A 15,360-nucleotide genomic window follows, 5' to 3' on the forward strand; every position below is an offset into this window, starting at 1 on the left:
CAGAAAAGTTGTTGTCACATATAAAAAAGGGTGCCATATATATATATATATATAGACAGACATAAAGGAGAAAACTCTGTAGACCAGTCACATTCTCAAGCCATAACTAAATCCATGAATGGATCTCCTATAAGATGACAGGAGAACATTTGTAACACTTTCTATGAAGCCTATATCTATAATGCATACACTCAAGTCATTTACATTTTACATTTTAGTCATTTAGCAGAAGCTCTTATCCAGAGCGACTTACAGTTAGTGAGTGCATACATTTTTTTTTCATACTGTCATACACTCATAATGACTTAATTGAGTTAAGTGTTAAGTTAAGTGCAGTTATAAACACATGAGGGCTTGTTATGTATTTCTTGCAATAAAAAAAGAAAAAGGCTACTAGTTTATTAAATATTCATGACTGCTCTTGCACGGCTCATGTCCACACTGCAGTACAGTAGGGGGCAGTAATGCACCATAACGTTGGATGCCGACTGCCTATAAACCCCACTGAAGAAGAAAAAGAAGACGAAGAAGAAGCACGGCTCATGTGATTGGCCGTGAACCCGGGAGTGGTATTAACGTGTAATACTTTAGACAGGAGCAGTAGTGCCAGAAGAAATCCTGTCACTCAAATTGTAACTTTGTGGAGTAAGTGGCTATCAAAATACCTATCGCTTGTAGCTACTCATGTAATGCATGCTGGAAAGCAGACAAAAACTAATGATTTGCAAGAGATCTAAACACGATTTATAAGCTACTGAACAACAAGTCCAAGAATTCCTTGCTAACCTCGTTTGCACTTTGAACAGATTTCTCGACAATAATAATGGAAGATGTGACTGGGGCTCAGCTCATTGCAGAGGCACTAAAAGCTCAGGTAAAGTGTGTGCAATTTATATAAAACAATGTTATACTGTGTAACCGTGTTGCTAAGAATATATTAGTCGCTGATCATGTTCTTGGCAGTGAGAATGTAGCACTACGAGTTGTGAAAGTGTGCCAAAGGTCATTGCACTGGTATAGCTAACTATGAATATTGTTGTAGCAAAACATTTAGATGTTTATGTGGAATAGCATATGTTAACTCCCTTGTTGATGCATGCCAAAGTGTGTGTCAATGCAAAGAAAATCTAAACTACATTGTAACAATTCATATACAATTCAGTATGAAAATGTATGCACTCACTGGATAAGAGCGTCTGCTAAATGACTAATTTATTTTTATTTTTAATGTAAATATAGTGTATCTACATGTATCTCTCTACAGAATGTAGAATATATGTTTGGAATAGTTGGTGTTCCAGTCATTGAAGTAGCTATGGCAGCTCAAGCCTCAGGAATCAAGTATGTGGGAATGCGCAATGAACAAGCCGTAAGCCATCTTTTTATTTTCTATGAATTCAGAATCTTCTCATGACATTTTTGATGTGATTTGGTTGTGGAGACACCAGTAATACTGATATGTTGTTGTAATGCGTCATCCAACAGGCTTGCTATGCTGCGTCTGCTGTTGGTTACCTCACTGGACGGTAGGAGGATTCTCATTAGGAGAGAGCTTTAGAGATACTGTCTCTCCTCTCTGAAATCCCAGACCTATGTCAAAACATTGTTAATGTGGTCTGCCCAGGGAGACTACTCTCTCCACACTATACTAAACCAGCTCTCCCTAAATCATGTGATATTAACTACCCTTACATAGACTACAGGAGCGTGTAGTGTGTGAGGGTCAGTTTCATAGCTTTTTTGCATTGCTAATTATGTCTGCCTGGCTGTCTGACCCTTTGTGTGTGTGTCTGCCTGTCTTCCTGTCTGTCCCTCTGTCTGTCTGTTCCTCTCCAGTCCAGGTGCGTGTCTGGTTGTGTCTGGACCGGGACTCATCCATGCACTTGGTGGAATGGCCAACGCTAACATGAACTGCTGGTATGCTAGAACTCCACAAACAGAAGACCCTACTACTCATGTTCAGTGGTCTTTTCAAAAGAAGGGATGCTATCCGCACACTGCAAAAAATGATCAGAGGACTCCAATTTCTTGTTGTCTCAGCTTGTCAGTTGATGTCATTGTGTGATACCTCTCTCTCTGTAGGCCTGTGATTGTTATTGGAGGCTCCTCCGATCAAAACCAAGAGACCACTGGGGCATTTCAAGAGTTTCCACAGGTACCGATTCAACCATGACATTTCTGACTATTGAACATTAGGGGGTGGTTTCACGGGACACAGATTAAGCCTAGTCATGGCCTAAAAAGCAAACTCAATAGAGAATCTCTGTCCGGGAAACTGGCCCTAGCAGTTTCATTGCTGAAAGAGGAAATAATTTGTTATTTGTGGTCCTCTTTCTCTGTCAGGTGGAGGCATGCAGACTGTACAGTAAGTTCTCTGCTAGGCCTAGCAGTCTGGATATGATATCCTCAGTGGTAGAGAAGGTATACAGTCTACTCTGACTCCCTCTGTTTAGTCCTCTTCATATCATTTGGTATCACCTGCAATTGTCTGTTTTCTGACCTCTAATTTTCCAGCTTAGCAAGGTACCTTAACTGCTTCATAAGAGCACAGCACAGCCTTAATTGATTCTGAATGGAAGGGTGTTTGGTCTGTCTAAGGCAGTACGCACTAGCATGTATGGACGTCCAGGTGCTGTATACGTAGACATATCTGGGGACATGGTCAATGCTAAATTGGACAGGAGCAGAGCCAGGTTAGTGGCTATCACTGTCTTTCATCCATTTAAAATGTATACTAATGTGTTACTGTTGAATATGTATACCTCTGAATTCACATCACCGTAGTCATTTTTATTTTATTTTCTTATACCTTTTAACGTCTGAAGTGAACCAGAAATTAAATTAGTTAGAAAATATAGCACTATATCAAAATATTCTCATCAGAGAATAGCAATAAGCCTCGATAGACCTTCATGATTTATTTAAATATGCAATAAAGTTGCTAGGTAACATGTTTAATGTTTGACCTATTATTTACTATTTCCTTTGTCAGAGAGGTGCCCTGTAGTCCACCTCCTCCTGTGAGTATGGCTGACCATATGGCGATCACAGAAGCACTGGCGGTCCTGAAAGGAGCCAAACGGCCTTTACTCATCATTGGCAAAGGTAGGCATTGCTTTTTTAATAGCCAGATAATCTAGGGGAAACAGAACTAAAATCTTGCATAATTGCGTCAGATACTTGGTTAAGGTCTGGGGAGATGTTAAGAGAAAGATACTAACGCCACTTGCGAAGTCTCCACCCCCCTAAACGGAAACTCTCTGCAAGTTTATGGGCCAAATGTCCCCTCCCCACACCGCCGAAATCGTGATTTGTCCAAATGATTAGTGGTGAAAAATCTGCGTACCGGAACAAAGTTGTCACATCCCAGTCTGTTGACAGACGCTACTTCCAGTTATGTTACGTGCGTCTGTCCAGGAGAGATCAATAGCCAGCTGAGACGCACTGTAACACATATAGCACTGTACCAAGGTTCAGTTGAAAACAGGGCCACGTTCAGTCAACAAACATTGTTGACATGATTTCTCATTCTACCTGTCCGAGAGGCACGTTCGTTCTACATGCTATATTTCTATCTGAACGTTGCACAACGTTTTGCTCAGCTGAATGCATCCCAGTTGTGAAGGTCAGTCTGTTGAAATCCGTGTGGCAGTGCCCTCTGTCTGTGTCCCTCTGCAGGTGCAGCCCATGGAAGAGCAGAGGGGGCTCTGAGGGAGCTGGTGGAGGGGTGTGACCTGCCCTTCCTGCCCACCCCCATGGGTAAAGGGGTGCTGCCTGATGATCACCCCAACTGTGTTGCTGCTGCCCGCTCCAGGTCAGCCTCTCCTTCTCTCAGCTGGCATCATATTAATGTACAGACCATTGACTGTATAAGTAGGACCAAGAATTTCCATGACCATATGAATGGACCAGGAGAACTCTGGGCCTTCCTGAAATCCCTATCTATAACTAGTCTCTCCTGGCCAGGTCATGTCAATGTAAACTGGTGTCAATCAACTACACTACTCATACAACTAGCCTCTTTTCATTACATTTTGTTTTGTTCTATCTGATTGTGTTATTTTCCCTGCTCTCCTCTCTTCCTATCCTCATCTTCCTATCCTCCTCCTCCCCTCTTCCTATCCTCATCTTCCTATCCTCCTCTTCCTCTCTTCCTATCCTCCTCTTCCTATCCTCCTCCTCCTCCTCTTCCTATCCTCCTCCTCCTCTCTTCCTATCCTCCTCATCCTCTCTTCCTATCCTCCTCCTCTCTTCCTATCCTCCTCCTCCTCTCTTCCTATCCTCCTCCTCCTCTCTTCCTATCCTCCTCCTCCTCTCTTCCTATCCTCCTCCTCTCTTCCTCCTCCTCTCTTTCTATCCTCTTCCTCCTCCTCCTCCTCCTCCTCTTCCTATCCTCCTGGTTCTATGGTCTTGGTGGGGACTGCAGAGCTCTGCTCCAGTCTGATGTTGTGGTCCTACTTGGTGCCAGGCTCAACTGGATCCTGCACTTTGGCCTTCCCCCCAGGTTTGACCCCCATGTAAAGGTCATCCAGGTAGGTCAATGGTCACCAGTAGTTTTTTTTTTTGTCCTTCTTTTTTTAGGATTCCAGATTTTCTGCTAATTCCGTTCTGATTTCTGGAATCTTCCAACAGGGATTTCTGGCAATTTTGGGAAAGTAACTGTAATTTTGCAACCCTAGTCACAGGTCATTTCATAGTGAACTACAGTTCATTGTAACCAGGTATAAAGGTATTTGAGTCAGTCTTTTGGATTTAGTCTATCAATTATATAGCTTCTCTATAAGTCTTTGTAAGTCTTTGTGGTCTCTCCAAATAATGTCATGTCTGTCATAGTGCTGTACAGTACATCTATATTTAAGCAATAAGGCCCGAGGGGGTGTGTTATATGGCCAATATACCACGTCTAAGGGCTGTTCTTATGCACGATGCAACGCGGAGTGCCTCGATACAGCCCTTAGCCGTGGTATATTGGCCATATACCACAAACCCCAGAGGTGCCTTATTGCTATTATAAACTGGTTACCAACGTAATTCGAACAGTCAAAATACATTTTTGGTCATACCCATGTTATACGGTCAGATATACCACGGCTTTCAGCCAATCAGCATTCAGGGCTCGAATCACCCGGTTTATAAAAGGGAACGTGTGTGTGTGTGTCAGCCTTATCATTATGTGGTGGTGCCTGGTTATTTCTGTTGTGTTTAGCTTGAGGTTTGGCCACTCCTCCAGCTGCTGTTACAGGTGTCACGCACGGCGCTCTTCCTGTTGTGTCGTTGCTGGTATGTTGTAGTAACGTTCCACATACGTTATTTATGTCAAGGTTGATCTGTGTGCTGAGGAGATGGGGAACAACGTGCAACCTGCTGCTGCTCTCCTGGGGGACATCAATACTATTGTCAAGCAGGTAACACAACTCAGTCCTGGGGGACATCAATACTATTGTCAAGCAGGTAACACAACTCAGTCCTGGGGGACATCAATACTATTGTCAAGCAGGTAACACAACTCAGTCCTGGGGGACATCAATACTATTGTCAAGCAGGTAACACAACTCAGTCCTGGGGACATCAATACTATTGTCAAGCAGGTAACACAACTCAGTCCTGGGGGACATCAATACTATTGTCAAGCAGGTAACACAACTCAGTCCTGGGGGACATCAATACTATTGTCAAGCAGGTAACACAACTCCGTCCTGGGGGACATCAATACTATTGTCAAGCAGGTAACACAACTCAGTCCTGGGGGACATCAATACTATTGTCAAGCAGGTAACACAACTCAGTCCTGGGGGACATCAATACTATTGTCAAGCAGGTAACACAACTCAGTCCTGGGGGACATCAATACTATTGTCAAGCAGGTAACACAACTCAGTCCTGGGGGACATCAATACTATTGTCAAGCAGGTAACACAACTCAGTCCTGGGGGACATCAATGCTATTGTCAAGCAGGTAACACAACTCCGTCCTGGGGGACATCAATACTATTGTCAAGCAGGTAACACAACTCTGTCCTGGGGGACATCAATGCTATTGTCAAGCAGGTAACACAACTCAGTCCTGGGGGACATCAATACTATTGTCAAGCAGGTAACACAATTCAGTCCTGGGGGACATCAATACTATTGTCAAGCAGGTAACACAACTCCGTCCTGGGGGACATCAATACTATTGTCAAGCAGGTAACACAACTCAGTCCTGGGGGACATCAATGCTATTGTCAAGCAGGTAACACAACACAGGCATCTAATATCTGCCCTATATCTGCATATACTTTTTTAAAGAAACAAGCATTAATTGTCCTGCAGCACAGCAATGTGAATTATTATATGGATTATAATGAATGGACATTTATGTAAGACATTTCTAAGAGTACAAACTTCAGAAGCCTTTTTAAACCTCAAATACTCTACACGTTTTAAATGTCCTGCATTGCAGGAAAGTTCTCCTGCAACAAGGTGATCAAATTAAGATCCTACATCTGTACTTGATTCAGTTTGTTTAGTTTCTACTCCTCATCTTTACGTTCAGCTCCTGGAGTACGTTCACAAAGATGGCTGGAAGTATCCAGCTGATACAGAATGGTGGACCACGTTAAAAGAGAAGATGGCTGCTAACGCAACAATGACAAAGGTGTGTTGGTGTGTCCGTCTGTGACCTGTGACCTAAGCAAGTTAGATTCTGCCTGTGTGTCTGTATTACTGACTCTTTGTTATCTGTGAAATAACTTGACTTAAATCCAACCGGTAGAATACATTATGGTACAGATGTAGTATTGCTCTTAAATTCAACAGGTAGAAGACATTATGGTACAGATGTATTCTGAGTCTTGTCATAGGGATTCGAACCGGCCACCTTTCGGCTACAGGTCCAACAACTTTGCTGTTTGGTACCTACCACCCCTGATTTGATTGTGTTCCTCTCTCCAGGCGTTAGCTCTACAGTCGACAACACCCATGAACTACTACCAAGTGTTCCACCACATCTCCCAGCTGCTGCCCCACGACTGTGTCATCGTGAGTGAGGGGGCCAACACCATGGACATCGGGCGCACCATGTTGAACAACTACCTTCCTCGACACAGGCAAGGCATGCCGCCTCACACAGAGATCAAAGGTCAAATCCGCCAAGTATCCCGTGCCTTTGCCCTGAAGACAAGTAGGAATCTGTTGATAGTTCTGCCTGAGAAGACTTCTCAATGTAGTGCTGCCTGACAGGCTGACTAGAGGACTTCTCAATGTAGTGCTACCTGACTGGATGACTGGATGACTTCTCAATGTAGTGCTGCCTGACAGGCTGACTAGAGGACTTCTCAATGTAGTGCTACCTGACTGGATGACTGGATGACTTCTCAATGTAGTGCTGCCTGACAGGCTGACTGGATGACTTCTCAATGTAATGCTGCCTGACAGGCTGACTGGATGACTTCTCAATGTAATGCTGCCTGACAGGCTGACTGGATGACTTCTCAATGTAGTGCTGACTGACAGGCTCACTAGATGGACTCTTTTAGCATTTTACATTTTAGTCATTTAGCAGACGCTCTTATCCAGAGCGACTTACAGTTAGTGAATGCATACATGTTTATTTATTTCTATACTGGCCCCCCGTGGGAAACGAACCCACATCCCTGCCGGCCAAACCCTCCCCTACCTTGGACGACACTGGACCAATTGTGCGCCGCCCATGGGTCTCCCGGTCGCGGCCGGCTGCGACAGAGCCTGGACTCGAACCAGGATCTCTAGTGGCACAGCTAGCACTGCGATGCAGTGCCTTAGACCACTGCGCCACTCGGGAGATGTTGTTCCTTGCTTCCTACTTAACACACACACACACATACACCAACTACGGTACCTTTACACACGCTGAGCTCTTATTAATGCAGCCTGGTGTCTGTGTGTGTCTGTGTGTGTGTGTCTGTATGTGTCTTGGTCTGTGTGTGTGTGTGTGTGTGTGTGCAGGTTGGATGCTGGCACCTTCGGGACGATGGGGGTGGGTCTGGGCTTTGCCATCGCGGCTGCAGTAGTGCAGAGGAACCAGAACACAGGCCAGAGGGTGGTGTGTGTGGAGGGGGACAGTGCCTTTGGATTCTCTGGGATGGAGGTGGAGACCATGTGCAGGTTGGTTCAGTCAAGGTCTCTCTCGCATAGCAAAACGTGCTTGTAGTATTCACAGGTCTGGTGCATAGGAGAAAAAAAAAAAAAATCAATTTTCCCTAAGTGTCAACCACCTAACCTAGTCATTGATGCTCTCCCTGGTCATTGATGCTCTCCCTGGTCATTGATGCTCTCCCTGGCCATTGATGCTCTCCCTGGTCGTTGATGCTCTCCCTGGCCATTGATGCTTTCCCTGGCCATTGATGCTTTCCCAGGTCATTGATGCTCTTCCCTCTGACCAGGTATAAACTCCCAGTGGTCATCATCGTGGTCAACAACAATGGGATCTACAGCGGAGTGGACGCAGAGACGTGGGAAATGATGGGAAAGATGGGAGATCTGACCACTGTGTGAGTACATAGGGGTTTGGGTTTAAAGGTCAATGTGGGACTGGGCCTACTCTGACTGGTTATGTCCAGGTCAGGATTCCCTCTAGTGAAGGTATGTTGGTCATCTTCTCCTCTCCCCTCTTCTCTCCAGAGCCCCCCCTGTGACCCTGCTGCCTGAAGCCCGCTATGACGAGGTCATGAAGGCCTTTGGAGGACGAGGGTTCCTGGTGCGGACAGAGGAGGAGCTGCGTAGTGCCTTACAGCTCAGCCTCAGTGACTGGGAGAGACCTAGTCTCCTCAACGTCCTCATAGACCCCTCCTCAGACAGGAAGCAACAGGTATTCCCTGGTCTATACCAGGCAAATTCAAATCAAGACCTCAAAGCCAGTTCGAGTGTTGTTTATGATGTGTATCTAGTGTAGGAAAGTGTTGTTTATGATGTGTATCTAGTGTAGGAAAGTGTTGTTTATGATGTGTATCTAGTGTAGGAAAGTGTTTATAATGTGTAAGAAAGTGTTGTTTATTTCTGGTCCTGTAAGGCTGCAGTCATCAAATACGCTCTTAATGGGGCCTCCCGAGTGGCGCAGCGGTCTAAGGCACTGCATCGCAGTGCTTGAGGCGTCACTGCAGACCTGGGTTTGATCCCAGGCTGTCACAAGCGGCCGTGACCGGGAGACCCATGAGGCGGTGCACAATTGGCCCAACGTCGTCCGGGTTAGGGGAGGGTTTGGCCAGCCGGGATTTCCTTGTCCCATCGCTCTAGTGACTCCTTGTGGCAGGCCGGGCACCTGCAAGCTGACTTCGGTCGCCAGCTGGACGGTGTTACCTTCGACACATTGGTGCAGCTGGCTTCCGGGTTAAGCGAGCAGTCTGTCAAGAAGCAGTGCGGCTTGGCAGGGTCGTGTTTCAGAGGATGCATGGCTCTCGACCTTCGCCTCTCCCGAGTCCGTAGGGTAGTTGCAGCAATGGGACAAGACTGTAACTACCAATTGGATATCACGAAATTGGGGAGAAAAAGGGGTAAAAAATAATAATAAATATATATATATATACACACAGTCTTAATAAAAAAGGGTTCCAAAAGTGTTATTTGGCTGTCCCCATAGGAAAATTATTCTAGGTATAACCCTCAATGTAGAACCCTCTGTGGAAAGGGGTTCTACATGGACTCCTAAAGGGTTCTTCAAAGGGTCCCCTATGGGGACAGCCGAATAACCCTTTTAGGTTCTAGATGGAACCTTTTTTGTACCATCAAGGTAGCTACGGTCAGCTCACTTCACCTGAATGTTGAATGCTAATGTTGCCTAAGAACAGGGCTGTCAAACTAGTGTCTGCTGGTTTCTGTTATTTCCTGTCCGATTAAGACCTAGACAACCAGGTTAAGGGCGTTCCTAACTAATCAGTGACCTTCATTGATCAATCAAGTAAAAGGGAGGAGTGAAAAAACCTGCAGACACTCTGCCCAACATAGAATGAGTTTGACACATGAGCCTGACTGCATCCAACCACGTCATTTATCATTCCTCTCCTGACTGTCCATGGTCTGTCGCTCTGTCTGTCTGTCTGTCTGTGTCTCTTAGGAGTTTCCATGGCTGACTCGCTCCAACCTGTAGCCCCAAGAGGAGAGGTCTGCTGTATGGGACAGTGAGGAAGACCTGCTTCCTTCTCCCACCTGATGGAGAAATTGGGTACGTCCCAAATGGCAACCTCTTCTCTATAAGGTTCATTCTCTATGGGCCCTGGTCAAAAGTAGTGCACTAAATAGGGAATATGGTGCCATTTGGTATGCAGCCCTTGTCAGTGAAGTTTATCTCTCTATAACATGGTGTTGGGAGACAGTGACAGCTCCTCACTCTGCCATGAGCAGGCTGCATTTAATGTGTTTTTGTATCTAAAAAATAATGTTCCTATGAAATGTTTTAATCAAGTCACATTTACTACACGGTAGCATTACATTTTTGATTTTGTAATTTTATACCATGATTAAGATGTAGATTTGTGACAAAATGTCAGGTATATTTGTCTTTGACTTATTTACTATACTTGTACAAGTGTAATTGAAAATAAACTTTGTTGCAGACAAACTACAAGATAATAGAAGTTATTTTAGAAAATGATAAAGTGATGTCAATGTCTTGCAGAGCTGTAGAATATAGGACGCTTTCCCAGTTCCTTTGGGAGTATAGGAAATTATTCTGGGTCCTGTTCAAGATCTCCCCAGTCCCTCAGTCAATTTCCTGTGACTTGTCCCCAACAATACCCAGGTAACTGCTGGTATTAGAATGGTATGGCTCACCAGCTGAAAATGAGCTCATGTGTAGCATGTGGTCCAACGCAACTCCTTCCTCTTACCCCTCTTCAGGGTTCCCCTGTCAAGGAAACATCATGGCTGTCATTGGTTAATGAGAAATGTGTGCCATGTCAGTCTGTGTGACATTGGGTTGGAATCAGTGGAGGCTCCTCAGAGGAGGAAGGGGAGGACCATCCTCCTCAGTGAATTTCATAAAAATATAGTGAAACATTAAAAAAGTTAACCCTTTTAGATAAAACTATACTAAATATATTCCCGTCACCAAATAATCAATTAAAACACAGTGTTGCAATAAAGGTCGACAGTGGCCTCAACAGAACTCTGTAGGGTAGCACCATGGTGTAGCCGGAGGACAGCTAGTTTCTGTCCTCCTCTGGGTACATTGACTTCAATATAAAACCTAGGAGGGTCGTGGTTCTCACCCCCTTCCATAAATTTACACAACTTCCAGAGGACGTCCTCCAACCTATCGGAGCTCTTGCAGCATGAACTGACATGTTGTCCACCCAATCAAATGATCAGAAAATGAATCTAGTACTGAAAGCATAAGCTACAGCTAGCTAGCACTGCAGTGCATAAAATGTGGTAAGTAGTTGACTCAAAGAGAGAGAAAGACAATAGTTGAACAGTATTGAACAAATTAATTTCTAAAAAAATTAAGAAGCAAGAGAGAGCGCTAGCTATATATAATTTTTATCCACTTTCACTTACTTAGCTAGCTAGTTTAGCCTACTCAAACACCCGGCTCAAACAGAGAGAGATGCTATGTTACCTAGCTAGCTATGGCTTTCCAACACTGGAACTCTTCCAAGTCAAGGTAAGCTTTTGGTTTTATTAATTTATTGCCACTGGGGCCGCCAGTGTAACTGCTAAACTGCTTGCTGACTATACACTGTAGTGCATGATTGTAGCGGGTTAACTAACGTGTTAGTTCTAGTAGCCATGTTGACTTGACGTGAGCTAATATGGTGACAACAATGTAGGCTGTGTGTAGCGGTTATGATATGAAGGTTTGGCTTGGAACAATTTATTTTCGCCTGGTCACAGACAGCTGATGTGTTGTGCACTGAAGTCCACAAGCGAAGGGAAAAGTCCCCTGTAGGTCAGTTGGTAGAGCATGGCACTTGCAACGCCAGGGTTGTGGGTTCGTATCCCACGGGGGCCAGTATGAAAATGTATGCACTCACTAACTGTAAGTCGCTCTGGATAAGAGCGTCTGCTAAATGACAAAAATTTAAAAAAATGTTTTAAAAAGGTGAGATGAGGAGAGCGCCTTGATGCGATAAGGAATTATCTAACGATCAAAGTCACACTGTTTGTATATGGCTGCTATGGAAGTGAACTGTGTTTGCGTGTGATCGAGTGAATTCATTCCGCAGATTCTGTTAAATGTTTCTTAAACGGAAACAAACAACGAAAAGGGGATAAACATACATTAATTTGTCCAATAGAAACTCTTGTTTGCAACTGTTGGACTAATGATTACACCCTATATCAGCTAGATGTTGGCAAGAGTGTGCAAGGCGGTATTGAATGTGTCACTGTCTGTCACCTTGATTACTCAAATTTCTCTCGACCTGTGCACCTACGTTGTAAACTTTCATTCATAGGCTAGGTTGTAGCAACCTCATGATGTGTATAGGGAAAATTAGAGTAGCCTAAACCTATTGATGTTACATTGTCATTCATATTCCATTCACCCAGCTCAATCATCCAATATGCTGTAATAGAAATAAGGCCATGCTCATAAAATGTTTTATAATTATCCCTCATCTTAAACGGCACCAACCGCCACTGGTTGGAATAAGGCCCCTGTATTGTGTGTGTGTACAGTGAGGGAAAAAAGTATTTGATCCCCTGCTGATTTTGTACGTTTCTCTTTTATACAGGTAACGAGCTGAGATTAGGAGCACACTCTTAAAGGGAGTGCTCCTAATCTCAGTTTGTTACCTGTATAAAAGACACCTGTCCACAGAAGCAATCAATCAATCAGATTCCAAACTCTCCACCATGGCCAAGACCAAAGAGCTCTTCAAGGATGTCAGGGACAAGATTGTAGACCTACACAAGGCTGGAATGGGCTACAAGACCATCGCCAAACAGCTTGGTAAGAAGGTGACAACAGTTGGTGCGATTATTCGCAAATGGAAGAAACACAAAAGAACTGTCAATCTCCCTCAGCCTGGGGCTCCATGCAAGATCTCACCTCGTGGAGTTGCAATGATCATGAGAACGGTGAGGAATCAGCCCAGAACTACACGGGAGGATCTTGTCAATGATCTCAAGGCAGCTGGGACCATAGTCACCAAGGAAACAATTAGTAACACACTACGCCGTGAAGGACTGAAATCCTGCAGCGCCCGCAAGGTCCCCCTGCTCAAGAAAGCACATATACAGGCCCGTCTGAAGTTTGCCAATGAACATCTGAATGATTCAAAGGAGAACTGGGTGAAAGTGTTGTGGTCAGATGAGACCAAAATCGAGCTCTTTGGCATCAACTCAACTCGCCATGTTTGGAGGAGGAGGAATGCTGCCTATGACCCCAAGAACACCATCCCTACCGTCAAACATGGAGGTGGAAACATTATGCTTTGGGAGTTTTTTCTGCTAAGGGGACAGGACAACTTCACCGCATCAAAGGGACGATGGACGGGGCCATGTACCGTCAAATCTTGGGTGAGAACCTCCTTCCCTCAGCCAGGGCATTGAAAATGGGTCGTGGATGTGTATTCCAGCATGACAATGACCCAAAACACACGGCCAAGGCAACAAAGGAGTGGCTCAAGAAGAAGCTGTAGTGTCGAGTCAATGCTGGTAATTATTGCTGTCAAACAAAGGAGTCCGCTCATACTGAACCTTGATCATACGTTTTATTCATATCACAAGATTCCAGCATGAGTTTACGGATGTCCAGACCACCCGGAGAGCGGCGTCTCAGATTGCAATGGCCGCTCTAACCTCTTCTTCGTTTTTACCCAGTATATATAATCTTCCCAAGATATGGGTGGCTCCCTCTACTGTCCAATCCCCTGTCTACAACACACACTTCCTGTCTGTTGTATGTGGCGTCACCCTAAAACAATTCCCTCTGACACTAAAATAAACATCCTCTCAGGTTCCACTTAAAAACATTAACAAAGTCATAATCTTCATATACGACAAAGCACATTAAGGTCCTGGAGTGGCCTAGCCAGTCTCCAGACCTTAATCCCATAGAAAATCTGTGGAGGGAGCTGAAGGTTTGAGTTGCCAAACGTCAGCCTCGAAACCTTAATGACTTGGAGAAGATCTGCAAAGAGGAGTGGGATAAAATCCCTCCTGAGATGTGTGCAAACCTGATGGCCAACTACAAGAAAAACGTCTGACCTCTGTGATTGCCAACAAGGGTTTTTCCACCAAGTACTAAGTCATGTTTTGCAGAGGGGTCAAATACTTATTTCCCTCATTAAAATGCAAATCAATTTATAACATTTTTGACATGCGTTTTTCTGGATTTTTATGATGTTATTCTGTCTCTCACTGTTCAAATAAACCTACCATTAAAATTATAGACTGATCATGTCTTTGTCAGTGGGCAAACTTACAAAATCAGCAGGGGATCAAATACTTTTTTCCCTCACTGTATGTGTGCGTGCGTTAGTGCATTTCCAATGTGTGGCTATGTGTCCCTGCCTGGCCCACAGCACCCTGCATGCCTGTCATTCCTCCCTATAGGTCAGGGATTTCCACTGGGACTGGTTGGACAGCTGGGTCCCTGCCTGCTTCCTGCCCTGAGGCCTCCCCAGCCCCCCCACGCCCTCCTCCCCTTGTCACCACAGCCATAACTTAAACCATCCCAACCTGCTCTCAAATAATACATTTTCTCTGGGAACAAAAAGCCAGTGACTGTGTTCATTATTTAATGACCTGCCATCACCCAGGCATCCTGATGCGTCAGAGGTCAAAGCCCCCCCCCCACCAGGTTAAACTGATGCAGGTCACCCAGACTGGCCGTCTCAAATGGGGGTATTTTAGGGTCACACAGAGCACAAAATGGCTATAGGGAAAAAATCCTCTACATTCTTTTGTCAACTTCAGAACTCTTCATTAAGATGCTAATAGAATCGGCTGCATTCGCTGCTTCATTTCCACAGGCATCTACAGAGAGACATCTGTGCACTGCCCACAAATCACATTGGTCTGGTTTGGGAACCCAGAGTGGTAGGATAAAGAAAAGCATATGTATGCTTTTACTTGGGCATCTCTGCAGGCAAATGAACCTTAATGAAATCATGGGAGAGAAATATGGCATGGTAATGGAGTTAGAGATAGAGGGGAAGGCAGAAATGCAGCCAGCTTCAAACATCTCCTACCTACTCCTGTTCTATACCGCTGGCTCCCTGCCACGGCCTGAGCCCTCACTCTTCTGCCTCAGGTCTACACACTCTCACACACACGCACACAGGGTGAGTTAATGTAAAGACAGGTATTATGATTATGGTTGCCAACTCAGATCAAGCTCATTCTGAGTGATCATATAATTCCTTTGTTTGTGTTTCAGTTATTCATCTGATTAGGGCA

General features: G+C 44.7%; 1 protein-coding gene across 4 annotated transcripts; it reads left to right on the forward strand.

Annotated features, from left to right (window-relative positions):
- Window positions 1-540: 540 nt before the first annotated feature.
- hacl1 (2-hydroxyacyl-CoA lyase 1) lies at window positions 541-10,576 on the forward strand. Of its 4 annotated transcripts, XM_041904017.2 has the most exons (18): window positions 541-645; window positions 807-874; window positions 1,265-1,369; window positions 1,486-1,526; window positions 1,837-1,917; window positions 2,083-2,155; window positions 2,344-2,421; window positions 2,599-2,693; window positions 2,993-3,105; window positions 3,679-3,814; window positions 4,427-4,532; window positions 5,322-5,405; window positions 6,536-6,637; window positions 6,934-7,088; window positions 7,966-8,124; window positions 8,403-8,510; window positions 8,641-8,827; window positions 10,070-10,576. In XM_041904017.2, the coding sequence occupies exons 2-18, from the start codon at window positions 824-826 to the stop codon at window positions 10,100-10,102; spliced, it is 1,707 nt and encodes a 568-aa protein (XP_041759951.1). In that variant the 5' UTR covers window positions 541-645; window positions 807-823; the 3' UTR covers window positions 10,103-10,576. The 4 variants fall into 4 exon arrangements, with proteins under 4 accessions (XP_041759951.1, XP_041759952.1, XP_041759953.1 ...); XM_041904018.2 differs by lacking the exon at window positions 1,486-1,526 and having other exon boundaries at window positions 1,265-1,341; XM_041904019.2 differs by lacking the exons at window positions 541-645; window positions 1,265-1,369; window positions 1,486-1,526 and having other exon boundaries at window positions 801-874.
- The last annotated feature ends 4,784 nt before the right edge of the window (window positions 10,577-15,360 follow it).

Source organism: Coregonus clupeaformis, unplaced genomic scaffold (genome assembly GCF_020615455.1).
Source record: "Coregonus clupeaformis isolate EN_2021a unplaced genomic scaffold, ASM2061545v1 scaf0452, whole genome shotgun sequence".
NCBI lineage: Eukaryota > Metazoa > Chordata > Actinopteri > Salmoniformes > Salmonidae > Coregonus > Coregonus clupeaformis.